We start from the raw sequence: 27,309 nt of genomic DNA on the forward strand, positions 1-27,309 counted from the left end.
CCAGCACCATAGGCAGAGGCTTAGCCTACTATGTCCCAGTGCCAGCCCCTTAAGTTTTAATCTTAAGTATCTGTGTCTGTTGGGTTTTTCCATAAAAGCAAACTTAGCTCATTATCTTCCTAAATATTTAGATACTTTACTGTAGGAATTTATTTATGAAATCATAATATACACCTTACAATAAAACTTTATTAACTTATCTATATGGGACAGTAGAAATTCAAATGGGAGAAAAGTTCAGAAACAATTTTAAAAAGATAAATATTAGAATTTTAAAGAAATACAGTAACTAAAACTGAAGTAAAATAGTAACTGGAATTTCTTAGGAATAATTTGTAATTATTCTAGCACACTGGTTCTAAAAGAAGTGGTTGCTGCTGAAGTATTTGTGGATGCTTAAAATGGTTTTCCAAAATAGTATCAATAAACACTATGTCAAACATTTTGCACCATCTGTTTCCTTAGCAAATGTTTTCCCCTGGGGTATAGAAACCTTCACCCATGTAAATGACCGTAAATGCCACCAGGCAGAGTGAGCGTCGACACTGTATTTTGAACACTGAGAATTGCTAGAAGATTTAAACCTTCCTGACGTCAAGTATCCTCCAGATGACTCAGTCAGTACACCTAAAAACTGTTGACATGAAAACTTCTTGCAGTTAGAATTGTAAAATGGAAGAATAAAAGGGCTTACATTTTTTATTATTAGAGGCAAAATTTTATTCTTAACATTTTTAAGTATTCTATTTTAATTCCTCCCATATTTATAAAAGAAGTATGCTGAAAATCCCTATAACATTATAGATTATGTTATAAAAGTTTGGTTGCTCAAGAACATGGGGTGTACTATAATTCTGTGACCATTAAGGTAGTGTAAAATAAAAATCCCTGGGTATTTAAAATTGTTCTAAATAAATTTTTATTTATTTAATTAATTGAAAGGCAGAGAGACGAGGAAGGAGATGGGGAGAGAGGGAGGTAATGAGGGAGAAAGGAAGACACAGACAAAGACACCCCCCATACACACAAACACCCATTCACTGATTCACTCCCCAAATGCCCACAACAACTGGCACTGGGCCAGGTCAAAGATGAGAGCCAGGAGCTTAATCCAGGTGTCCCATTTGGGTGGCAGGGACTCAGCTACTTGAGCCATCACCTGCTCCTCTGGGGGCACATTAGCAGGAAGGTGGGACTTAAACCCAGGCTCTCCAATTTGGGGTGCAGGCATCAGAAGCCACATCTACGTATTTTGATTCTTCTGATTCGTATGCTAGCTCTGAGGGTTTTATGTCATTCACCGTAACTATCTGATGTGAACACTGAGTTGCTTTTTACAAAGAAAACATTAATTTATTGCTGATTCTTGTTATAAATGTAAAACACTAACATATTTCTGTTTATTCTTAAAGACGGTGGGAAGATATAATGAGGCTGACAATGTTTAATGAATTTATACATAATATATGAAAATTTAAAAATTAAGTGGCATTAAGGTGTACAGCATTCTTCTGTTTGCTAATCTTTATTACGCTTCTTGCATTGCTCATTAAAATATGAGACCCAAAGGGCGCGCATGGTCTCAAGCCCTCACACGCATTTTCCTGAGCATGAGTGGATCCTGGAAGGTAACTGCTGCTGGGCAGGCTGCCATCATGGAGAAATGATGAGGTCAGTCTCAGCATGGCCTTCCCCTAAGATCCTTTCTGACTAACTGCTTTTAAGAAAGACTCAAATGAGAATTAGTTCAAAAGGTTAAACAACTTGATTTCACGCTAATCAGAGCTTACTACTAAGGTGGATCTCTGCTCCATTGGGTTAGAAAATGATAAGCCACAGAACAAATTTCACAGTATGTTCTAATTTCTAAAACAATAATCACCTAAATAATTATGATAATCCTTCATTTTTAATTTTTTTAAATTGGACATATAAACAAATAGTAAACTTGATGCTCTAAAATGTTAATAATAACCTATTATGTGTGTGGGTGATATAAAATGTGATCTTTATATTTAATTTTCTAAATTATAATAAAAACAATGAATATATTAAAGTCCAACTTACCATACATTGAAAATCCATGAAAAGGGATTACACCTAAAAAATAAAAGTAATATGCCCCCTGATTATTAAGTAAACTTTAAATGATTACAACTGAAAATAGATTTTCTAGTTTTTCCTTCAATTTTCTTCATGACTGTCAGAAAAATTGAGTGATCATAACCAATAACAGGGTTTTTAATACCTTTAGGAAAGCAAACTAGAAACTTCCAAAGATATATCCAGCTACCTTTTAATTGATAATGTTGAAAAATTAAAACTCTGAATATACATAAACAAAAACAGGATAACAACATAATAAGGCAGACCACAGGTCTAAGTTTACGAACTAATTATAATAGTCTCAAAAAGGCCACAGATATGTTCCTCCTCCCAAAACTTCATCGTGTGCATTAGAATCCAGTCTGTTAAAACGCACTTCTATAAAACGTCACTTCATGGAGAACACCAGGACTGTTGAGTGAACTTCCTAAAACATCACAGGAAGTGGCAGGAAAACGGTACCAATTCAGTATAATATTTGACCAGAGTTAAACATAAGTACACAACCTTCTCAAAGAAATACTCAAAGCCTGGCTGGCGCCGCGGCTCACTAGGCTAATCCTCCGCCTTGCGGCGCTGGCACACCGGGTTCTAGTCCCGGTCGGGGCACCGGATTTTGTCCCAGTTGCCCCTCTTCCAGGCCAGCTCTCTGCTGTGGCCAGGGAGTGCAGTGGAGGATGGCCCAAATCCTTGGGTCCTGCACCCCATGGGAGACCAGGATAAGTCCCTGGCTCCTGCCATTGGATCAGCGCGGTGTGCCGGCTGCAGCGCGCCAGCCGCGGCGGCCATTGGAGGGTGAACCAACGGCAAAAGGAAGACCTTTCTCTCTGTCTCTCTCTCACTGTCCACTCTTCCTGTCAATTAAAAAAAAAAAAAAAAAAAAAAAAGAAATACTCAAAGCCTAACTTGGTGTGCTAAACATCTTCACATCCGAAACGAAAAATCACAATTTGTACAGCTAAACTTCAAAACAGAAGTCCTGTAGTATATACCACTGTATATCTAACATTGTACTAAATCAAGTTGCAAACGCAACAGAAAAGAAAGCCGAGAAGTTTACTTTTTTGAAAAATAGTCCAGAAATATTTTATTTAACAGACATATTCAGAGGCAAAAGCTTAGTGTCGGCACGTCACCTAGAATTGGTTCTAATAAACGACAGTTCAGTGACAGGGGATGCATTAATTCCCAGTGCAACCTATTACAAGTCTGAGCTGGTTTAATTTGCTGGGAGTAATTTCCCATACTAGCTGGCTCCCTGTAGTCCTTACTATCCCTAGTTCTGACTACAGAAGTCATACAAAACAGGTTCTTTTTATCTCCTTGGAGTATGCAAATCTTTCAGAAATGTGTGCTCGCTCACTTCCCCCTCACCATCAGGTTTACTGTGCTAAGACTTTATGACGTCTTTAATTGTTTCCCGATGAAGTGGCCTCAAGTCACTTCCCTGTCTTACTTCCTCTGGATAAGCTGCAGGTCCCCACAATCCTTAAAGTGAGGTGACTAAAACCTCTAAGCATTTTGTTCCTCCCCACAAACACTTCAGCTAAGACAGCAGAGGATTATATTCTTATCTTAATTACATTCCTTCTTTGGTGAACCATTCCAACTGCAGATAATCCTGTATTCTCATTCTCTTATCTGACATATTCCTCTTGGTTCCACATTACTGGGAAATTTGATAAGTACACTCTCTATGCCTTCATCCAAAGCACTATAAAAATGCTAAACAAGACAGGGTGAGGAGATAACTGCCTAGGGACAGTATTGGTGTCAGTTCATTAATTGGCACCTATTGTGTTAAGTGAAGAACAAGAGACTGGGCACCAACCAGACTTGGTTGGGTCCATCTGAATCTGCCACTCAAGAGATTTGTGTGCCTTTGGGTAAGTTTCTTAACTTCTCCACCTTCAGTCCCCTCCTGCGTAAATCAGAGATAATGACGCATCCTACATAATTCAATGAAATGAGATGATGGCTGTAGCATAGCCATTAATAAATGCATAGTTTAGACCTGTAGTAAGTGCTAACTGTTGACATTACAATTCAAAAATTAGTCATTTCTTTACTGTTTCTAGAAGTAACTTGATCAAAAACACGTACGAGGAAAATCCAGCTGTTACTCTGAGCGAAGATGCTTGGCCAATCACACACATTTTGTGCAGCTTCACTGCTGCCTGTCTAAGATTCACCAGCTAAATGTTCAGGACACACATTTTCCTGTCTTGCCCTGGCTTCAGGCACACAGCACACATTTATGTTAAGCCACTCTGGCTGGATTCCCTGTTGCTTATCAATTGTCTTACTCCTCTCTGTCTGATTAACTACCCCATTCTTCCAAAAACTTTCCCATGCTTCAAGTGTTTAACATCTAATTGCAGACCTCACCTTCCCCTCACTAGGAGACTAGCAATGCCAGGACACGAACCCTCTCACTTATCTGTTCTTCATATTTTGTCTGTTTTCTCCAAGGAAATGGGCCCTTTTGATTTTCAGAGCAAGCATCTTCACTTGTGTTCCGAATCCTCATTCCTTGACTTTGACAGCTGTTAAGCTATGGTCAGGTCTAGGCTCATTTATGTGCAGCCTGGGAGCTAGCAATGGCTTTTACATTTTTAAAGGAATATTTACAAAAACAACAAAGAATAGTACGGCAAAGAGACTGCTGTAAGAAACACTTGAAATAGTTACTATCTGGCTGGTGACAGAAAAGGTTGCCAACCCCTGCTCTGGAATCCCATCCCATCAACTTCCACCTCCTCTCCACGCATCATCCCTGCACAGAGATGTAGTGGGCCTCTGTCAGACCCTGCTCTGGGCACTGGAGTTGACTTTTAATTAGGTACAGAAAAGTAACACTGAAATAGTGACTATTTATGGGGGCTGGCCCTGTGGTGTAGCAGGTAAAGCTGCCACCTACAGTGCCAGCATCCCATATGGGCGCTGGTTAGAGTCCCGGCTGCTCCACTTCTGATCCAGCTCTCTGCTGTGCCTGGGAAAGCAGTGGAAGATGGCCCAAGTGCTTGGGCTCCTGCACCCATGTGAGAGACCCAGAAGAAGCTCCTGGCTCCTGGTTTTGGATTGGCCCAGCTCTGGTCATTGCAGCCATCTGGGAAGTGAACCAGCGGATGGAAGACCTCTCTTTCTGTCTGCCTCTGACTCTCTGTAACTCTGCCTTTCAAATATACAAAAAAATCTTTTTAAAAATAGTGAATATGTATGTCAGATAGTGATAAGTGCATGAAGAAAAGTAATATAGGGAAGGGGGCACAGGGAGCCCTTACTGATGAAAGAGCCACTGATGCCATGGCGGTGAGAATCACCTGGGAAGGGGTGACCTGGAAGCCCTGAGCTTCCTGTGATGACTGGCGTAAACGGGCAAGGTTTCCTGAGGCAGCTGGCCTTGCACAGCGATGGGACCTGCTGTTTACTCCTACTCAAGGAGCAAGAGAGGAAAGGGATGGTAGGTCTTACTGAAGTACTCCTATCTTCAGTCTCTTCTATTTCGCAGCCAAGAATATCCTCATAATCAGTAATACTAATAATAACAACAATAATAATCACATCACAATAAAAAATCCATTTCATTTTCAGATACTAATTTTCCACGGCACAAGTCATTAATCTTTCTCTATCTCCAGAAGCCGAGCTTAAAAAAAAAACAAAACAAAACAAAAAACTATATTCACTTTGTTTACTTCCTCATTCTATATCCTCAAATGCCTGTAAACTGTTTCCATCCCAATGACTCCAAGTTCTGATTGCTAAATCCAGGGGTCTCCTCTCTTTGCCTGTATCACCTAATAGCCTGACAGCACCTGAAAGTTCCTTCTCAAACTTGAGCCACTGTGGCCCTGAAGCCCCTAAGCAGACAAGGCTCCTGGTCTCTCAGAAACTTCTGCTGCTCAGGATTTTGTTTTTGTTTGATTTTGTTTTTGGCTAGTAATCTGCCTTCCTGACTCCTTAAAAATGCCTACCTTCCGAGACTCTGTCATACTTGTTTCCTTTCTCCTTCTACCAATATTCTCATTATTAACCAGTAATCCACACTTTCAAAGCCCAGGATCCTGAGCCTCCCTCTGAACTCTATTTTTGTAAACGAGTTGCCACTTCTATAGTCATTTAGGAAGGAAACTTCTGATCCATTTCATTTAAGAAGGAAACCTTCCTTACCCTCCAGTTTCCTGTCAGCCCTTACACCTATATTTGCTTAGGATTATGTCCCTTTCTAGTGGCTATGGGTACTTAACACTTCAACACAGCCTCGGCAGATCCATATGCACAACTCCAACCCTACCAAAGTGATGGCCACCCTATAGCTTCTGGGCATGGAACAGGGGCTGTGGGTAATACTCCCCTGCACCTCCAGCCCTGTCCCTGCCCCACCCCTTCAAGCTTTTCTCCTAGAAAAACCTCTCTAATCATCCCCTACATCCTATCCACAAGCACTTCATTAATCAGCACCCTTGTATAAGCTCACGTGCCCTCACTCCTTCTCTCTGCACTAAGAAGTGCCATGCAATTTGGGTTCCACCATTTCTACCTATAGACCCTGAGGCAAAGCTACTTAACCTTTTACCTCATCCAGAACTGTTCTTAGATGAAGGCAAGGAGGCTTGGGATGAGGGTACTGCACAATGGTCTTCCTCTGGCTGTATCCCCTCACCAGAGCCTATGCCTCTCCTTTCAAGCCACATCCCAGGTACCCAAGACTCTGAAATTCCCAGCCCAAAGGCCTCTAAGCCAGCCCCCAGTCCTGCATGTCTCTTTGTTGGAGACATGATCCTGATGAACATATATCCCAGGGCAGAGAAGAGGCCAAAGGGTAGCTCTTTGTGGAAAATATGCACGGAGCCCAGGTGGGCAGTAGAGCCACAAATGGGAGGCGGGTGAGGACACCATAGGGAGGGACTGATGAGACGTCTGAGAATCCAAATTTGAAGCTGGTCTTCCAGACTGCTATGATCATGTATGTGTGAAAGCAAGAAAGTGGCAGGCTTCATCAGTTTATTAAAGTCCTTTGTGAATTAAATATTACTATAAAGTAAGCGGGCCCCCATTTGCCCTCCTGTCTCGCAACCTGTGAAAGTTAGGAAGAGAGCTGCTTCCATCTACAAAGTGGGGACAATACCAGTGAGGCACTGAGGATTCTGTCAGGTATCTGAGTGGCACAATAGTTGATACAGTGTCATTACTTAACAGATGTTATTTTTCTTCCTGGGTCTTAATGTTGTATAATGAATTTTATCATTCTCTCTTTCCCACAGAATAAATCCTTCGAGTACAGGAACTTTTTCTTAATTTTCTCCACCCCAAGATAAACACAATGCCCAGAATATTAGATACTCATTAAATGCTTGCAGAATGAATATATGAAGCCCTAGAGAATCTGCATTTACGTTTTTTACCATTTATCTCTTTCCTTATTGTCAGAGCCCAACTTCAGGCTTTGACGAACTCTTCTCTACCATTCTGCAGGAGTCTGCTAATTGGTACTCCTTCCTCCCTCTAAGCTCTCAGCTCTCCAATCAACTTTGAAAATGCCTCAAGTTACCTTCTGAAAATATTAGTGAGACCATGAAAAAGACCTCTCTCTCACTGTTTCCTACTGATTACTCATGTATCCAGCAATCTTTACTGAGTTTCCTACTCATCCAATTAACGAATATTTAAAAAACCTACTCTGTAGCTTCTAGAAATATTAAATGGAATATGGCATTGACCCTGTGTTTATGGAACTCACATTCTGGCCTTGTAAGACAGGCTAAATGACTACAGAGTAGAATTCAAAAACCTTTGATCCAGCCTTAAACATTCATGATTATGCCCTACGGCCTGAGAATTATCTGTCTCTCCTTTGAAATACCACCTGACTGTATACCCCAAGCTAGATTACTTATCATAATCAGAACTCATCATGCCCTTTCTGTATCCTACTTAGCCTAACAGAATCTTACTACATTCAGCAACAACCCCAGGGAAACACTTTCTGATCTCTTAATCACAATTAAATGCTCACTCTTATGTTCTCATGGAATTCTGTTCGTATTTCCAACAATACGATTTCTACATATTCTGTGTGATAATTAGATGTCAAGCCGATTGTTCCAGAGGACAGGAAATGTGTTTTATTCATTTTTCTATGTATCTTATGGTACCCTGCACAGAGTTGTTGATGAACATATGTTTGTTGAATGAATGAACTGTGGATAGATGGTTAAATAGAGAAGCAACAAGAGAAGTGTTGGTTTCTAGTAGGATACCAGAGTTCTATTGTGGGATTAACAAAAACCAGCTGGGAAACTTTAGGAAGGTCATTGAACCTCCTGAGGGTCAGATACTTGTGTGACACGTAAAGGGACAAAGATTAGCTGTAAAGTATTGTTTGACTATAAAATTTGGTGTTATAATTATGGCAAGGGTAAATGCGGAAAAATTTGTGAGACTTGAAGAAAGCTATACACATGAAGATCTTCCAATAGTAAGATTCTTTACCAGCTTAACGGTCCTTTGCTTTCTAGAATCTGAAAAAATTAAAAACCAGATTACACTCACATTCAAGGTCACATGGATTCTTAACCGACACTCTAGTCATCAGCTGCAGTTCCAGGGAGCACTTAGAAGGACAGCTCAAAGATCATCTTTTGTCAAGTCTTTCACTCTTTTATATCTTCAGTTAAGTCTCTTTTAAGATTTTAAAGATTTATTTGAAAGGCAGAGTTAGAAACACACACATACACACACACAGAGAGAGAGAGAGAGAGAGACTTTCTATTCACTGGTTCACTCTGCAAATGGCCACAATACCCAAGGTAGGGTAAGGTCAAAGCCAAGAGCCTAGGACTCCATCTGGGTCTTCCACGGGGGTGGCAGCAGTCCAGGGGTTTGTGTCATCTTCCGCTGTTATCCCAGTAACATTAATAGGGAGCTGGACTGGAAGTGGAACAGCTGGGGCTCAAACTGGCACTTAAAGGGATGCCAGTCATGCAGGCAACAGCTTAACCCACTGTGCCACAACACCAGCCCAGGTTAAGTCTCTTCCTGTGAACACCCATCTTTTTCTACCTATCCCCTGTGCTGCTTCATTTTATTTCCTTTACTTATTATAGACTTTTTAAAGTGATTGATTTATTTGAAAGGCAGAGTGACAAAGAGAGAGGGAGACAGAGAAGAAGAAGGGGGGGGGGGGAGAGAGAGAAATTTTCCAATCGCTGGTTCACTCCCCAAATGGCTGCAACAGTCAGGGCTGGCCCAGGCTGAAGCAAAGAGCCCAGAATTCCATCTGGGTCTCTCATTTGGGTCTCATCTTGGGCTATCTTCTGCTGCCTTCCCAGGCACATTAGTAGGGGGCTAGATCAGACACAGAGCAGCCAGGACTGAATTGGCGCTCCGATACGGGATGCTGGCATTGCAAAGCAGTGGCTTAACCTGCCGCACCACAGGGCTGGCCCCACTGATTATAGACTTTTAACAAATATAAAAAAGTGTATCTGTCTTTCCTAGCTTTGCTACAATAAACATGTTGACATGAAAGAAAATAAAGATGGAAGAATAATAAGTTAATAAATATAAGGCATATTTTGGTATCTTACTGAAATAGATCTAACATCTTTCTAAATATTAAATTTCAAATGAGATGCTATTCTACAAAATCCTAATTTTCTCACTTCAAAAATATTTTTGACTTCCTCTTCTAAGCCACTGCAGAAACATTTCAACAAGCAGATTACGGAAATGAAAATCTCGCTGTCATCATTTCCGTCTTCCACAATGGGTTACTAAGCATCTCCTAGGTGTACGAAACCCAAGTCGGGACAAGCATTTTTAATAAGGAAGCTTACGGTGAACGAATCAGTGAACTGCCAAACAGACAGAAGGAATGTGTGTATTCAGGTGACTTGTTCTAATCCCACTTTTACTCGACATTTCCCTCAAGTTCTGAAGTCTCAGCTGCTCTTTAAGCAGCTACATTATATGTTACTTGAAACAAGACATTTCATACTGTGTATTATCTCCAGCATCCAGCACAGCATCTTCTACAGGTGAGATGTTCAATATATGTTAATGATGGCCAATGGAGCATTTATCAGTATCAACAACCCTTACAAATAAAAACATTAAAGTATATAACTCATTTACACATTAGAAATTAAGATAGAACATAGCAGGTTTCTAAGAACTCAATACTGAAAGAGTAAGTGACCCATAAAGTCAGGCATACAAGAATTGAAATTCATACAGGATTTGAGTCTTTTCTGGCAAGTTACCAACCCTCTCTGAACCCCTATTTTCATTCCTGAAAATGGAAATAAACACCAGCAACTTCACTGGGTTGAACTAAAGCACAAAAGAGTTCCTATTAAAAGTGCAGCAGCATAATGTTTAGTAGACAGTTGATGCTAACACAGCTATTTTATGCTGTCAGAGGGGAGAAGACCACTTTGAAGTTTCAGCTTAAACCTAAGAAAATCTTTTTTTTTTTTTCAGCAGCACTGGATAAGGGGACACTTCAGTTTAGCTAAGATTAGCCAGGGTTAATTTAAGGCTTCCCCCAAAAGGCTACATAATCCACTTCGTCAAGAAAGAACAAAGTCAAATTCTGGCAAACAGAATCAGGAGGCACAAGAGGCAGTGAAAAATCCATTAACACTCTAGTGTGCATACCACCTAGAACATTTCTTTGATCTTAGATGTAGTCATGTTCTTGGCCAGTTTTTCAAAATCCTTTCCTTTGCCTCTCATCGCTTCAGCCTTTCAAGGGTCAAGTTTCATTCACCTGGCTACCACCCAACACTGCTTCCAACAGGCATTAGGATGCATGAGACACATCTCATATGAGGCCTCAAAGTTCTACAAGTCTGCTATGAATAATTATTTTGAGATCCTAGCCTTCCCTTAAGCATCTGAAGAAGTCTAAAATATTGACTGCCTGTTATATTCAATATAAATAGCCTAAGCAATGTTTTAATGGGGCCTTCACTAAGCTCAGAATGGTGAACACTGTCAACAAAAATAAATCTTGAACTAGATGGGATATAAATAGCAAATATGACACATAAGATACCCCAAATATTAACACGCTTTGCACTTACTATCTATTCTCCCCTCGTTTCCTGTCTCCATTAATACTTAGCATTTGTAGGTGTACCATAATTCTTGCATCTGATTCACTTCAGCTTCACCTCCGTTCAAAGCAACTGCAGCACTCTTTGTTTAGGATTACTCAGTAGAGTTTATCTAATCCGTTTGTTGAGATGGTCATTTCCTCTGTCTATTCTCATTCCACAGGCAGTGTGCAGGTTAGTGAGAATAGATAGTAGCACAATGGCTGAATTGTTTTATAGCTATTTCCATAATATTTCTGAATCTGAACTTCAGACTATGACTTTGATGCTCTGCTTTACTACTGAAAATGCCCTGAAACATCAGAACACTACCATATTCCAATATTTATCTGCAAATCACACTTCAAAGAAAATTTTAGTGAAGTTTTCAATCATGTTGAGGGTTACACTTCAAATGAATTGTGTATGGGTATTATGACATGTTTTAGATGTATTTAATTACTACAGAAGATAAAGTACATAGCTATTTATCAACTTGACATTTATAAGGGTGTTTAAGATGACATTCTTTTATTATTTCTTCCAAGAGCCTTTCCAAATCCTTGTGGTAAGGGTCTGTCTTATGTATCGTAGGATGTTTAACAGAAATCCACTCTGCACCCCTGAGTTATGACAACAAAAAGTGTCTTCAGACATTCCCAATATCCTCTGGTATACATGTGTGTGTGTGTATGTGTGTTTGTGTGTGTGTTAGAATTACCTCTGGTTGAGAATCACTGCTCTGGGACCCTGAAACTTACCTTCCCAGTGTTAACTAGCAATTAATTATTTTATCTGGTCTTACAGGACCCAAATGGAATTAGCAAATATAATGACTATTTATCACTTGTAATCAAGTTGCAGACAATCTGTGTGTATTTTCCCTGGAAGTCTGTTCTTCTTGGTTCTATTCTTATTCCTCTATGTTAATTCCATCACTCATTCCCTCAGTCATTCAATAACATCTTCTGAGCACAGACTTTACTGGCACTAGGTACTGCATATGCTTTCATAGTTCCTTGTGCTCTTCCCTCAAATGACACTCTAATTCTACCTAATAGTCAGGATGATCTTTTAAAAGTATAGTATGAATCAGGAGTTAGAAGAGAGAAAAGTGACAAAAGATACTACAGTCTGGTAATTTACAACCAGGGGGATGCTGAAGGATAAAGAATCTTGGTAAGAGAAAGCTGGGGAATTCTGGGTTCCTAGCCTACCATCCCTTATTTTCTAGGTTGGCTGTAGGCTTACATTCCCAGTGAAGCTTGGAGGTGCCAGATCTTGCGCTTATTTGTTTTGATTTGTCTAGTAGCTACCTGAAGGCCTGGCCCAAGAGCTTACAGTTATTTCACTGGCCTTGTCTTAGAGCTTTCTAAGGACTGAAGCAGCCTGGCAGGCTGCATTTGTCAAAAGCATTTAAAAGCAAAGACACTAGGTACAGCCATCTGGGAGAAAGAATAACAGATGGGGCGAGTACTAAACAGATTGAAGAGCCTGGGAATGATGAGCCTAGGGAGAGCGCTACCTGGGGGAATAAGAGCTTTGAAAAGCTCCAATGTGTATGGAGGAATCTAGAAAAGATCTTTTACCTCTCACTGAGTTCTAGGCTCTGTTTGGGCAGGAAGTTAAGGCTGAAGTAGATCTGTATGCAGCCTGAATAAGCCTTGAATCTGTGTCTACCATTAAGCCAACCTGAAAAGAGTTTTAAGATTTGTAAAAATTTTTTTCATTCAAGATTTTTTTTTCAAAAAAAGAGAGCTCTGTAAAATCACTAGCTGGCCATTAAGCTAATGGAACAGAGAGTTAAATGGGCACAAAACAGAGAATATCTTTATAAAAAAGTTTAGAAAACTCACTAAACAACAAACAAGACTTCTGGGGAGGGGCTGGCACTGTGGCGTAGCAGGTAAAGCCGCTGCCTGTGGTGGGAGCATCCCAAGTGGGCATTGGTTCGAGTTCCGGCTGCTCCACTTTCAATCCAGCTCTCTGCTGTGGCCTGAGAAAGCAGTAGAAGATGGATCAAGTCCTTGGGCCCCTGTACTTGCGTGGGAAACCCGGAAGAAGCTCCTGGCTCCTTGCTTCGGATAGGCACAGCTCTGGCCACTGCGGCCAATTGGGGAGTAAACCAGTGGATGGAAGCACTCTCTCTCTTTGCCTCTCCTTCTCTCTCTGTGTAACTTGAATTTCAAATAAATAAATAAATCACACACATGAAAAGAAATAGGGAAGTATAGTCCATTAACAGGAAGAGGAGAGATTAATAGAAAGTGGCCCTGACAAAGTCCAGCCATCAGACTTCCTAGAGAAGCCTTTAAATCAACTGCCTTTCCATCCGACCTTTCCTCACCTTGTCAGTCTCCACGTGGCTCACTGCACCAGTCCCCCTGGCCATTCTGGAGCCTTCAGCCTCCGAACACGCTGTGTACGCCCTCTGGAATGCTCTTCTACCACTGCATGGCTTGTGCTGCATATTTTGGTCTCTGTTCACATTCTATATCCTCATTCCTAATTACCTTATTTAAAACAGCGAGGTCTTCATCAACTTCATACACACTTTCTGTCCCTTTCTTTATCCACTACATCATTCTCTGAAATTCTCCCTCTCTCTCTGTCTCTCTCCCTCCCTCTCTCTCTATCTCTTTCTCTCTCTCCTCCTCTCCGTCATATCTCCCTTCCTAGAATCGAAGCTCCTTGGCAATGGATACTTTGTGTTATATACTACAGACCACCCACTTAGAACAGAGAGTCAGGGCACGACTCAACAAATATTTATCAAATGGATAAGGGCAATTTATCCATGTTTAACAAAGGAGAAAACATGAAATGCTTATAAAATTCTTGTGAAATTTTGCTCACCAGCTGTTTAATGAATCTGTTAGAGGAATTTAACCACTGATGACACCTCAAATGAAGCGAGATAGTGAAGACTAATGTCACTACAGCCTGTCACTTCCATCTCAGGTATGTGGGGCTGGTAGTGAGAAAACCTCTGCCCTGCTGTAGGCACTGGCCTGATCAGGGACTTGGTGTCAGTGACACGCAGACAAGCCTTGGTGTGGCCCCTGGACCAAGAAAGCTGGCCAGCTCGGGTGGTAGGAGTGGTAGGTGTCCTTGAGATTTCAACATAATACTAACTTTGGCAGAGGTTGGAAAACAGGGCAGCTAATAAAAAACTGTTGCTTATTATTACATAAGGTAAAGGAAAAAGGAACAGAAGACTACTGCTCTTTGTCTCTTCTTGTTCTACAAATGCTCTGATATGTTCCAAAACAACTTGAGAAAATAAAGAACTCTGAGAATTCAATTTATGTACAGCTGTTATCTTATTAAGGCTTAAACTTTTTATTCTGGATATACATCTTTATAGACTCTATCAAACAAAGGTACTTCAAGAAGGTCCCAGAAAAATGGATTTAGAATATCATGCCAGAGCCAGCGCTGTGGCATGGAGGGTAAAGCTTCTGCCTGCAGTGCCTACAGCCCATATGAGCACCAGTTCGAGTCCTGGCTGCCCCACTTCCAATCCAACTCTCTGCTATGGCCTGGGAAGGCGGTAGAAGATGGCTCAAGTCCTTGGGCCCTTACACCCACATGGGACACCAGGAAGAAGCTCCTGGCTCCTGCGTTCAGACTGGCGCAGCTTCAGCTGTTGAGGCCATTTGGGGAGTGAACCAGTGGATAGAAGACCCCCCACCCCCGCCTCTCCTTTTCTCTCTGTGTAACTCTGACTTTCAAATAAATAAATAAATCTATCTTTAAAAAAAAAGAGAGAAGCTGTGCCGCTCCAAAGGCAGGAGCCAGGAGCTTCCTCCAGGTCTCCCATGTGGGTACAGGGGCCCAAGGACTTGGGCCATCTTCTACTGCTTTCCCAGGCCATAGCAGAGAGCTGGATCAGAAGTGGAGCAGCTGGGACTAGAGCAGGTGCTCATATGAGATGCTGGCACTGCAGGCGGCAGCTTTACTTGCCGCCACAGTGCCAGCCCCTGAAGTACTCTTATAAGCAGCTTTTACTTTTTCAATATATTACCACTTTTTCTTCCTTCCAAAAGACTCCATAATGAATACAGCAACATTTTTATGAGGAATCAGAGTGCAACTAGTGAGAATATTGGTTCTGAAGTTAGACAATCTGAGTTCAAAGCCTATCTTTGTTGCTCACCACCAGTTGGGTAAGTTAATATTCCATGTCTCAGTTGCTTTATCTATAAATAGGAATATCAATAACTGCCTCATAGGGTTCCTATAAGAATTAAATAAGTTAATACACATAATGTACTTACCACACTGCTTGGTATATAGTACTGCTTGGAAAATGCTAGGTGTTGCCTCTCCAACTGCTTGCTGCATTGATTATTGAAGCAATACATATTTTTGATGTCTTGTGCTCATTATAAAATCTTTAAATTATAATATTTTACAACCTAGTAATGTCTTTTTATAGGATCACTGGTTTTTACATCTAATGGTCTCAGACTGATTTACTGGAATGCACTTCAATGCTATTTTATAGTTTTATATTTTCCTTTGTGAGGTCTCTGATTTTCACTTCCCATTATTGTTTATCATTTTTCATATTTATTTCAGCCTTGCTTCTAGTTTTTCAGGGAGCATAGGAATAGTAAACTAAGTTGTTAGACATGTGTATTAAGTAAGATCGCCTATGTTCAAAATAAGTCGATAAAACACTCCTAGGAATATGGATAAAGAACTTGAGTTCTAGATATCTCTTTTGGCTATTCAGAGATATTATATTTTTTCTTTAATCTTAGATTAAAGATATGAGAAAATTAAATTTCTAGGGTGATAGTGTAGTAATGTCTATATATAAATGTTAAAATTAGTAAGCCTCTAATATTTCAAATACTCCATACCTAATGTATGCTAGATATTGGAGGAATAAAAATGAATGATATGGTACTGAACTTCTAGAAGCTTGAAACTTTTAGAGAGAGAGGAGAAAGTACAAATAAACAATATGGAAAAACAGACTAAGATATATAATGATTTTCACACTGGATACTGTGGGAGCCTGGAGGAAGGGCTAACCTAACTCGGGGATTCAGCAACAGTGCCTCGAAGAGGAGCACATCAGAACTAAGCCTTGATGGCAGGCAATGAAGAAAGACTGCATGGCTGACTGTGTGTGGGAACAGGAGAGCTGGCGAAGTAGGAGGCTTAGTGCTTTGGGGACAGGACATGCGGGTCTTTAAAAATTCATGAAAAATGTTTCATGAAAAACTATGCATGGATATTTCTTGCACCAAAAAAAACTTTAATTCCATTTTCCATAACTTTTTAGATACCTTTGTATAGCTCTGTGTGAATAAAAAATAACTTGAAACTTCTGTGATTTGAAAACTGAGATGGGCAAAGGTGAGAAACAGACAGTCAGTGAACCGTATGGAGACTCGGAAGTCCTCATATTCAAGAAGCCTGGATGTCACTGTTAAGAGATGAGCAGCCACTAAGAAAACTTTGAGAAAATATCAATTTTCAGATTTTCATTTTAGATGTGTAACTCACAGAGCAGTGTGAAAGACAGCAGAACTAGAAAAGGCTGGAGAACGAGGGAAAGGTAGGTGACTGTTGCAATTAATAAGCTAGAGATAGTAACGCCTGAAAGAGGGCAAGGCAGCAGTCACGGGGAAGGAGAGAAGACCCAAGATGTGTTTGGAAGACATACCTGGAATGTCCTGGTGACTTATCAGACGAAGGGCATACAAGACTGAGAGGGACCTAAGGTGACCAGTTTTAGGCCTTAAGTTATCTGGTAGACAATAATGCAATTAACTGAGAGCAGAACACCTGTATCTTGTGTTTTATTATTTTAATTCACCTTTGCTTTCCATTTTTTCTTTTGGAGAATCCATTTAGGAAAATAAAATAGTGAGTTTAGGTTGGGGCATATTAAGTTTGAGGTAATTACAGAAAAGTTGGACATGGAGCTGAAAATTTTCAAGTAACTAACAAATGGAACTAGGGGGGCAGATAGAAGTCCCTCGGAAAATTTGTGAAAAGAGGAGAAGCAGAACAAGGGTGAGTTGCTTAAGGAGCACAGAGGCAGACAGCCCATGAAAGAAACTGGGATGCTACATGGAGAGGCACAGGAGAGAACACTGCCTTGAAGGCCAGGAAAGAGTATCAGACACGGTGCTCAACGAAGTTACACATGTTCAATAACAGCTACGTTTTCTAGGCACTCACTGCAAGGTGGCTACTGTGCTGTTTTATATACCAAATCTCATTTAATCTATTATCCACATGCTATTGATGATTTATCTGAAGTTCAATGAAGTCATGTAACTTACCCAAGGTCATAGGGTGAGCTGGCAGAACTGGGATCTGAACCCAGGTCTGCTGGATTACAAAGCCCATGTTCTTAACTCTGCTGAAGTAAAAGAACTTCTTCAGGATGCAACTTAATATCATACTAACGATTGCTACATATTGCTTTTTCAAGAAGCACATCTTAAAACTGTCTAATAATATTACATAACTAATGAGGTCATTACATATTTGATCACTTTATGTCATCAAAATAGATTACTTTAGTGATGTGTGTTCATAATTTTTTAATTTCATAAATACCATACTGGTCAAATTATGAAAACAAAGTGTAATACAAGGCATCCCACTCAACTGATTAGAGCCCTACTCTAATAAATCCCAAGGAAAAGTCCTCATCGGCCTAATCAGTGTCTTCAGAGAAAAACTAAGCACCCTGGCCTAAGACATCTAAACCTACTCAGCTTTCTCACAAATGTAATATTGGTCCCAAAAAGAACCAGAGAGAGAGTAAGAGTAGTTAGTACAAATCTACCACAAATGTAGAAAAAATATATGAGATACACATTCTATGAAAGGTTATTTTACATAATAAATTATTATCTTTTTAAAGGTAGACAATAAGGTGACATTTCTATTATGAAAGATGTAATTTCCCTATTTCCCACTAGAGGAAGCAATAACATTACTCTTACCATTTGGTGGATAAAAGACAGCATATTCTTCTAGTCCTATTTTTCCTATAAGAGAAAACCATAGAGGGTTTCAGTGTGATTAAGTAAAACACATCTCTAAGAATGAACGTGAGGCAGTTAAGTCCCAGCTTCCTACTAACGCAGACCTTGGGAGGCAGCAGGGATGGCTTAAGGAGTTGGGGTCTTGTCACCCACCCGGGAGACCTGGATTGAATTCTTGGCTCTGGGTGGCAGCCCCAGGCTGGGCTGCGGAGTGAAAAAGAGTTTGGGAACTCTGTTTCTCTCTCTCACTCTCTCTTGCCCTCTCAAATAAACATACCTTTTAAAAAAGATTATACAAAAATAATTTTATTCTGTGAAAGTGCTAATAGTTACAGGAATTTTAAAAGTGACTACACTCTGATCTTATTTCATGATATGGAGTTAATTTGAAATTTTTGTTAGCCAATCTTTTGATATTAGCAAACTTTCATCAATTAAAATCAATATAAACTTAAGTACAAAATAATCAAAAGAAAAATGATTTCAAGCTACTTAAGCACTTAAAAGGAGCATGTATTTACAAACAATTATTTTGCTTATTATAAATAATTCTAATCTATTCATTAAAGCGAACCTTAAGCTTTCCATATCTCATTAGTTCATATTTTTATGGAATGTGCTGAAAAGTTAAAAATTAAATGTCGTTAGCTGTGTGGTGGTCATATTTTCTGAATCCTAAAACAGTTCATATGATCTGACAGTAGGGCTATATGTGAAATCCAAATTGTCCCAGAAAAGCAAAGTGTATTCACCATAATTAAATGTTAACAGAGGTTTTAAAAGTAGCTTTCTCTCAAAGAAAGAGAGACAGAGACAGAGATGGAGGGAAGAAAAAAGGAAAGCATTATATTTTAGCATTGTATCTATGAACTACATTGAATTTATTCTTTGTATTAATATCACAATAAATGAGAATTGTGTTATAACAATTATCAGACATTTGCTGTGATCCTGAGAATCTAATTTATTAATAAATTCCTTATTTAAAAAAGTAGCTTTCCCTCAAAACTTTAAAGGTTCTCAGTTTTTTCCCACCGTTCACTGAATAATCTTTATCTTGACATTTTTTCTGAGTCTCCTGAAACCAAATGCTTTCTTGCATTTGACTTTAAAGTAAAATGTCTAGCAACATTTTTTAAGATTTTTAAAATTTTATTTAAGTTCTACAAGTTTCATGTATTTCATGAATGCAGATTTAGGAACATAGTGATACTTCCCATCCAACCATCCCTCCCACCCAACCTTTCACCCTTCTTCCTCTTCCCTCTCCCTTTCCCACTCTTAATTTTTAAATATCTACTTTGTTTACTTAATGATCATAAATTATAGCCTTCATTAAGTAGGAATTAATGCTGATCAGTTTACTTTAATTTCTAGCAAATATGTGTTTGTGTTTGTAATTTTTTTCAAATTCAAATATAATTATTTCAAAAAATAGCAGTTGATTTTATTCTATGTTTTCTTTTTCTTTTTTAAAATTTATTTGACAGGTAGAGTTATAGACAGTGAGAGAGAGAGAGAGAGACAGAAAGGTCTTCCTTCCATTGGTTCACTCACCAAATGGCCGCCACGGCCGGCGCTACGCCGATCTGAAGCCAGGAGCCAGGTGCTTCTTCCTGGTCTCCCATGCAGGTGCAGGGCCCAAGCACTTGGGCCATCCTCCACTGCCTTCCAGGGCCATAACAGAGAGCTGGACTGGAAGAGGAGCAACCAGGACTAGAACCTGGCACCTATATGGGATGCTGGCGCCACAGGTGGAGGATCAACCAAGTGAGCTACGGCGCCGGCCTCTATTCTATGTTTTAAACAACGCTAAATCCATGACTGTTAGAGTCACTAGTAAGTTTAATGCATGACTGATTTTTGTTAGGAATGATGGCAAAGAGGAAATGAAGCATAAGAAATGTGAGCGATTTAGATTAGGATAGAGACAACAGGACTGATCTTGTGAGTTAGGAAAGAAAGGAATAATGAAAAATAGATGAATAGATAGAGAACAGAATCAGGTTTCAAGAGGCAAATAGAATCCTTTAATCACGTAGTTTATAATCCAGACTTAGCCATGAAACGTTAGCGTATGTTTGCTAACTTTTCTGGCACAGGCTTTAAGTGTTGAACAATTCAGAGAAGAGAAAAATCAATGAAAGGCTGGTGGACATAGTGAGATATGGGCTTGTTATTCAAAGACCTATGATTCTGGGTGGGGGTAGAGGAGTGGGAAGCCTTCCATGTGCATACAGAATACATGGAGACTAGAATGAATACAGTGTTGTGGAATAATCAGGGAAGCCAAGTTAGCTGGGTTAAGATATGATTAACTGATAAAGGGCCTTACAATCCTGAGTTTAGAGGTGATAGTTCTACTACCAATTTTCCAGCAGACTATGTTAAACAAACAAACAAGTTCCTATGAGTTCAATTTAGAAGCAACAGAACTAAGAAAATCCCATGCTGGGGAGAATTTGACTCCAGCACAGGTAATGTACCCTGTCCTAGGACAGGAGTCAGTGCAATCAGATAGGCAGGTCAGACTTTGGAGAAATACTTTATTTCTTCATCAAAACAGAACAATGACCTTTCATAATAGGGTAATGAGCTTTCAGCCTTGGGGAGTCACAGGTTAATAAAAGGAAAATGGGGCTGGTGTCTGGCCTGACAATGAGAAGCTGCTTAGGATGCCTGTGTCCTGTATGGAAATATCTGGATTCTAATCCCAGCTCTGCTCCCAAATTAAGTCCCTGCTAAAATGCACCCTGGAAGACAGGTGATGTTTCGAGTACTTGGGTCCCTGCCACCCGTGTAGCAGCCCTGGACTGAGTTCCTGGCTCCTGACACTGACCTGGCCCTGTCCCAGCTGTTGTGGACACTGAGCATTCAGGGAGTGAACTAATGGGTTGGAGTGCTTTCTGTCTTTCTGATAAATAAATAGACAAAAAAAATTTAAACAAAGTTCAAAAAAAAGTAGAAAAAGCAAATCCATGTCATTAACTCATGTAAGAAAAGAAAAAGTCAAAAAAGCAAATATGACAAAAGAGCAACAGAAGAGAAAGAAAATGGGGAATAAAAAGAAGGTAAACTGAAATGCTGCCTCAGGGAACCACTTAACTGGTTTGTGACAAGCTTCCTGGGCACTGATGTTAACGTGAGAGAAAGAACAGCTACCGAGATGATCTTAAGTAATTCAGAATAAAAACTTGGCCAACAACAATAAATGGTGTAAAACAAACATCTCTGGCATGATTCTGTAAGTCTTAAAAAGAATATTTCTTTATTGTAATTAAAACTTTACCTCTTATGTATGACTTCGGTGGTGAGGCACAGTTGTATGCAAAGTGACCCAACACTGATGTATCACGAGAAAAACAAAGTAATACCTGGGTATAACATTGGAAAAAAAACAACAACAAGAGGTTAAACACAAAACAAGGAATTAAACACTGCTATAAAACCAGATAGTTAATTACTATCTCCTACTTGGGAGGTACTGAGGTGGAATTGTTTAAGCTCAGTAAGGAGCCTTGCAATGGGAAGTGTGCCCTCTACTGGTATACCTATGGGAAGTGCTACAGGGTATGCCAGGCGAGGATGGCCAAAGTTCTTCCATAGATTTCTTGTTGTTTGCCACCTTAAACTTTTAACAATAGCAGAAAATACATGCTGCTAACTACCAGCTGATTCTTTTCTTGTGTTTTCTATCTGAAAAATAGAAAAACCTGGAAAAATTAAGCAGATGAGCAATCTGTACAAAGACCCTAGGTCGCAACAGTGGCATCGAGCAACATGGGAAGTGCAGGAAACTGGAACTGGACTCACGCTGGGATTCAGGAAGCAGCTGGGCATGTCAAGGTGGGAGGGAACACAACTGTGGTATTTAGAAGAGTTTGCAGCAGCAGTACGATAAGCAGTCGCCCTGGACCTGAAGCAGGTAAAGTGTGGCACCTCCGACCGGAGATGAAAACAGGCAGGGCAGTCAGCATCAAGGTTGTCCACTAGGAGGAAGGAGATTGCTAACACCAATCTCGAGTTCTGGGTCAGAAGTATAATCCCCAAGAAAATAACAGACTACAGAAGTCCACATCCTGGTATTAGAAGACTTGGGATTCTAAAGACACTACCAAGAAAAGAATTCAGGATGGCTGCAGAAGGCAAATGGGCACAGAGTAGGACTGGACTGGCAGCAACAGCGAATGGCATAGGGGATCCTTTTGTGTCTAAGACTCAAGAAAGGGAGTCGAGCTTTGGATAAAAGATGATACTGAGACTGCATATTAGTCAGGTTCAATGATAGAATGTATACCAACCACTGCTACTAATTAGTTTTTATTACATTTTAAAAGGCCACACAAGCAATACATATTTACAATGAATTAGAAATATAGGTAATTGAAAAGGGGAGAACACTCATAATCCCACTGGTGTTAATATGCTGATGTAAATCCCTTAAGGCTATTTTAAAATACACACAGAAAGTTTTCAAACAAAAAAGGATTATGCATACGGCTTTATAATCTATTTTATCTCCATAAAATGATTCCTGTGCACTTTTTAAATGTTGCAGAATATCCCACTATATGGATGGACAAAAGTTTACTTATCCCACCTTACTACTGAACATTTAATTATTTTCACTTGTCCTCAGTTACAAGCAATACTATAGTAAACTTCCTTACAGCAAGCTCTCTAGGAAAACCAGTAATGATTTAAGTACCTGAAACTAGATTATCTGTGTAGTCAAGTGCTACAAGCAATTTAAATTTAAAATGTGTAATACACATTGCCAAATTGCACAGCAGATGGATGGGAATTTATTTTATATTTTTAAGAACTGAGAGGCAGAGAGACAGAGATTGGGAGAGAAAAAGAGAAAGGTAGGTATTAAGAGAGAGCTCCCATCTGCCAGTTCCCTCCTCTAATGCCTGCAATGGCCAGGGCTGGGATGGGTAAAGGCCATGAGCTGGAAATAATCCAGGTCTCCTATACAGCTGGCAGGAACCCAACTGTCAGCCATCACCTGCTGCCTCCTAGGAACTGCACGGACAGAAAGCTGGAATTGGGAGTTGGTGCTGGGAACTGAACTCGGGTACTCCCACATAGAAAGGAGATCTCTTAACTGGCATCTTAACTGCTAGGCCAGATTCCTCCACCCCCATCATCTCCATGCCCTCGTCAATCTATCTAGAAGTAACAGTGCATATTTTCTCTTACTCTCATCAAAGTAAGTTACTACCATCTTATACACTAAAAATGGTACCTGGCTTCAATTTTCATTTGCAATTCTCTAATGAGGTTGATTATTTGCAGTTTTTCATACTTTGTAATTCATCATCTCATTCCATTTTAAAAGTATTGATTTAATAACTTTTTTAAGAATTCTCACTTTTGTCTAATTCTGCAAATAATTTTGTTTAAACCTTTTGTCAATTATTTTTTATACAGAGATATTTTAAATTTTTCTTTGCTCAAATCTACCAGTATTTTCTTCCATGTTTAGAAATCCTCCCTATATATAAATTCTATGTTTTAAAAATCATGGGTGCTGTATATCAAACATTTCTGGATCCTTTACCTCTGAGAATATATGTCAGTTTGTGTTTTCTGGTCAACTGGATATTAGTTGTGACCACGTGACTTGCTTCTTTACTCAATGGGTATGTATCACCCGAGAGTTTTCAATTGGAAGCTTCAAGAGCCAGGGCACGGTGAACTGGGTTCCCTTTTCACACTATCCACCAATATTCCAGAGAGTGGTTAGTGTATCAGCCTGGGTTCTGGATTAAGGGTGACACTGAACTGGCCCCTATGCTCACCAGGATGGACATGAACAATGAGGAAGAAATACACCTTTGCTGTTTTAAGCCACTGCCATTTTGGATTTGTGTGTTACCACAGTATAATCTATCCTTATCTTGACTAAAGCAGAAAAATTTCAACTGGCATTCTGATAGATTCATTTTATGGCAAAAACATTCATGTCCGGCACCGTGGCTCACTGGGCTAATCCTCCGCCTGCGGCGTCGGCACCCCAGGTTCTAGTCCTGGTTGGGGCACCGGTTCTGTCCAGGTTGCTCCTCTTCCAGTCCAGCTCTCTGCTGTGGCCCGGGAGGGCAGTGGAGGATGGCCCAAGTGTTTGGGCCCTGCACTCACATGGGAGACCAGGAGGAAGCACCTGGCTCCTGGCTTCGGATCAGTGCAGCGCACCAGCTGTAGCGGCCACTTGGGGGGTGAACCAATGGAAAAAGGAAGACCTTTCTCTCTGTCTCTCTCTCTCTCTCTCTCTCTCTCTCTCTCTCACTGTCTAACTCTGCTGTCAAAACAAACAAACAAACAAACAAAAACAACATTCACCCGTCTGGAATTCATTTTGACACTAAACTGCTAAAGTTCAAACTGCAGCTCTGTCATTTGTTAACTCAGTGACACTAGGAAGTTACTATATTTCTTTCTTGCATTTTCACGTTTTATATGTGTGTATATATTTAATAGTGCATACATCAAAGTGTGTTGAAGGGACTGATCAGTATCTGCAAAGTGTTCAGAAAAGTGCCCTAGCACAAGGTGCTATTAAAATGTTTAGCTGTATACTACCACTATTTTTTCAAAAATTTTCTTCTATGTTCTGCAATTTCCTTCTTAGTATATTCAATTAGGGGTTTGTGTTATTTAAGTGGCTAAAATGTTTCTTCAACTTAAAATTTTGTTTATTTCTATTTCTAGAAAATTCTCAACTATTTTTGAATGATACTTTTCCCCATATTTTCTGTATTCACTTCTACGGACTCCCAGGAGATGTAAGACTGACCTACACTTATTCAACCTGCCATTATTTTTAATTACTTTTATCTCCATGTTCCATTCTGGATGACTTCATCAGACTTTTAAGAAAGATCAGTTTAATAACTTTCTTACACTGCTATTATTCACCAGGTACTGTACTAGATGCTTGGTGCTTGAGATACACACAAGCAAACATAACATGCCCCCTACAGAATTTAATTATGGTGGATGGGAGTCACCAAATAGCAAATCTAATACTTATATATTATTAGGTGGTATGGGCTCTAGGAAGGGGAACAGCGGAAGACTGGTCACCATTTTAAAGAGGATGACCAGGGTAGGCTTCAGTGAGTAGGTGGCATCTGATCAGAGTTGAAAGGAGTTGAGAAACTAAGCATATGGCTGTCTGGGGAAGAACGTCCTGGGCAGAAAGGCAAATAATTACAAAGATGTGAAGACAGGAGCATGCCTGGTGTTTTGGAGAAGCAGTATGGATGCCAATGTGGCTGGAGCAAATGAGTTGGAAGAAACGTCAGAGACAAAGAGACAGCAAATCATGCAAGACATTGCAGGCCATTGTTAGATGTTGATTTTATTTGGTGTGAATTGGGAAGCCAATGCAGGCTTTTCGGCAGAGAAGTCAAACTGTGTAATTTCTATTTTATAAGGATCACTCTAGCCACTGTGAGAACTGGCCATGAGGTTCAAGAGCAGAAGCAGAGAGACCTATTAGGAGGCTACTGGTTGGACTAAAATGGGCCAGCGTGTGGTGGCGTGTAGGAGCCACTACCCAGAATTCCTTTATAGGAATACAAGAGACCTTACAGCTGCTGTGGGTATTGTAGCAGACAATGCTCAGATGCTGTCAGCAGTCAGCAGTAAGCTCCTTTCAGGGTCTAGGCTGCTGAACAGAGCTGTTTAGTCGAATAGTAAGATCACATCGTTTTCCTGAAATGCCTCATAGCCAATGAAGGTGTGACCCTCTTGTCCCCTACTCAGGACTGAGGCTTCCATTTAAATTGCATTACAGCTGACTTCTGCCCACCAAGCTGTGACAAGGTGGAGTGAGCACGCCACTCTGAAATCAGTAGTGGCTGCACTGGTTCTTGTACATATGTGTAATCCAGGGATTTTACCAGAGGGAAAAATCAGCATTCCTCACTGATTTGAGTGTGGTTGGCTGGATTCAAAGGGGACTGCTCACCCACCTATGATTGTGGGGTGTACCCAACCGCTCATCATATCACAGGCTGTGGGGCTCAAACTGCCAAGACAGAGCACCCACGGGCAGCGGGCTCTGGGAACGGCTATGCCTCTTCATGGAAGGGACAGGCCAGCAGGGTGGAGTGGATGCTGTGCACCCTGTGATTGTGGGAGCCTTGTGTGCTAAGACTGTGGGAAATCTGTGACTACATAATAGGTCACAGGGTGTACCTGGGTCTCCAGGCAATCACCGTATGGGTTGCCAAAGGCTCAAAGCTCCCTGACTGCCTGGCCATTGTAGCAGGATCTGTGTTCACATGAGGACTACACAGATCCTTTGTGCTGTTCATGTAGCAACCTGGGTGAGTCTTGCACTCACTGTGAGCTAACTCTGGGAACTGATCACCTCTGAGAGAGGAGGTAAGGGTGTGATTATGTCAACAGAGGTGATCATACCTTCTTCCTGCTGACAAAAGGAGATCTACTATGCCCAACTTGGGCGTCATCCTGGATACTCACCCAATCTTGCAATACTGACCAGAGCTCCCTGGCCACATCCATAACATGCCTCTGGGTATTCACTAAAAGAGCAGACACCCCACTAAGCCACAGAGGCATAGTTCAAAGACAAAAGACATCAGAGGAGAAAATCAACAAGTAATTCCACAAATGCCTAAAAATAAACGCAAAAAAATCAAGAAACAAGGATAGTAAAGACAACATGACTCCCCTAAAGGAATACGACAACACTTCAATATTAGAAAGTGAAGTTGAAGATTGATGAAATGCTTCAAAATGAATTTAAAACATCAATCATGGGATTACTCAGAAACAAATTCACGAGTTAAAGAAATCCATACATGATATGGAAGAAAAATTCTCCCATGGGATTGAGATTTTAAAGAAAAATCAAACTAAAATATTAGAAATGAAGAATTGAACATGTCGAATAAAAAATACAGTGGAAAGCCTTAATAGCAGACTCAGTGAAGCAGAAGAAAGAATATCTGAGCTAGATGATAAATATTTGAAATTTCCCATTCTCACTAAAAAAAAAAAAGAATAATAAACTAGAAAAAGTTAAAAACAGTGTTAGAGAT

General features: G+C 40.2%; 1 protein-coding gene across 3 annotated transcripts in view; it reads right to left on the minus strand.

Moving 5' to 3' along the window:
- TBC1D19 (TBC1 domain family member 19) overlaps positions 1-27,309 on the minus strand; it is a 147,762-nt gene that overhangs the window by 13,795 nt on the left and 106,658 nt on the right. For all 3 annotated transcript variants that reach the window (XM_062212833.1, XM_062212834.1, XM_062212835.1), the window contains 3 exons: positions 21,522-21,606; positions 18,191-18,235; positions 2,068-2,100 (listed from right to left, as the gene is read on the minus strand). In XM_062212833.1, the coding sequence (XP_062068817.1) occupies positions 2,068-2,100; positions 18,191-18,235; positions 21,522-21,606 (163 nt within the window). The remainder of the gene's footprint in view (positions 1-2,067; positions 2,101-18,190; positions 18,236-21,521; positions 21,607-27,309) is intronic.

The sequence above is a fragment of the Lepus europaeus genome, chromosome 16, assembly GCF_033115175.1.
Source record: "Lepus europaeus isolate LE1 chromosome 16, mLepTim1.pri, whole genome shotgun sequence".
In the NCBI taxonomy this organism is placed as follows: domain Eukaryota; kingdom Metazoa; phylum Chordata; class Mammalia; order Lagomorpha; family Leporidae; genus Lepus; species Lepus europaeus.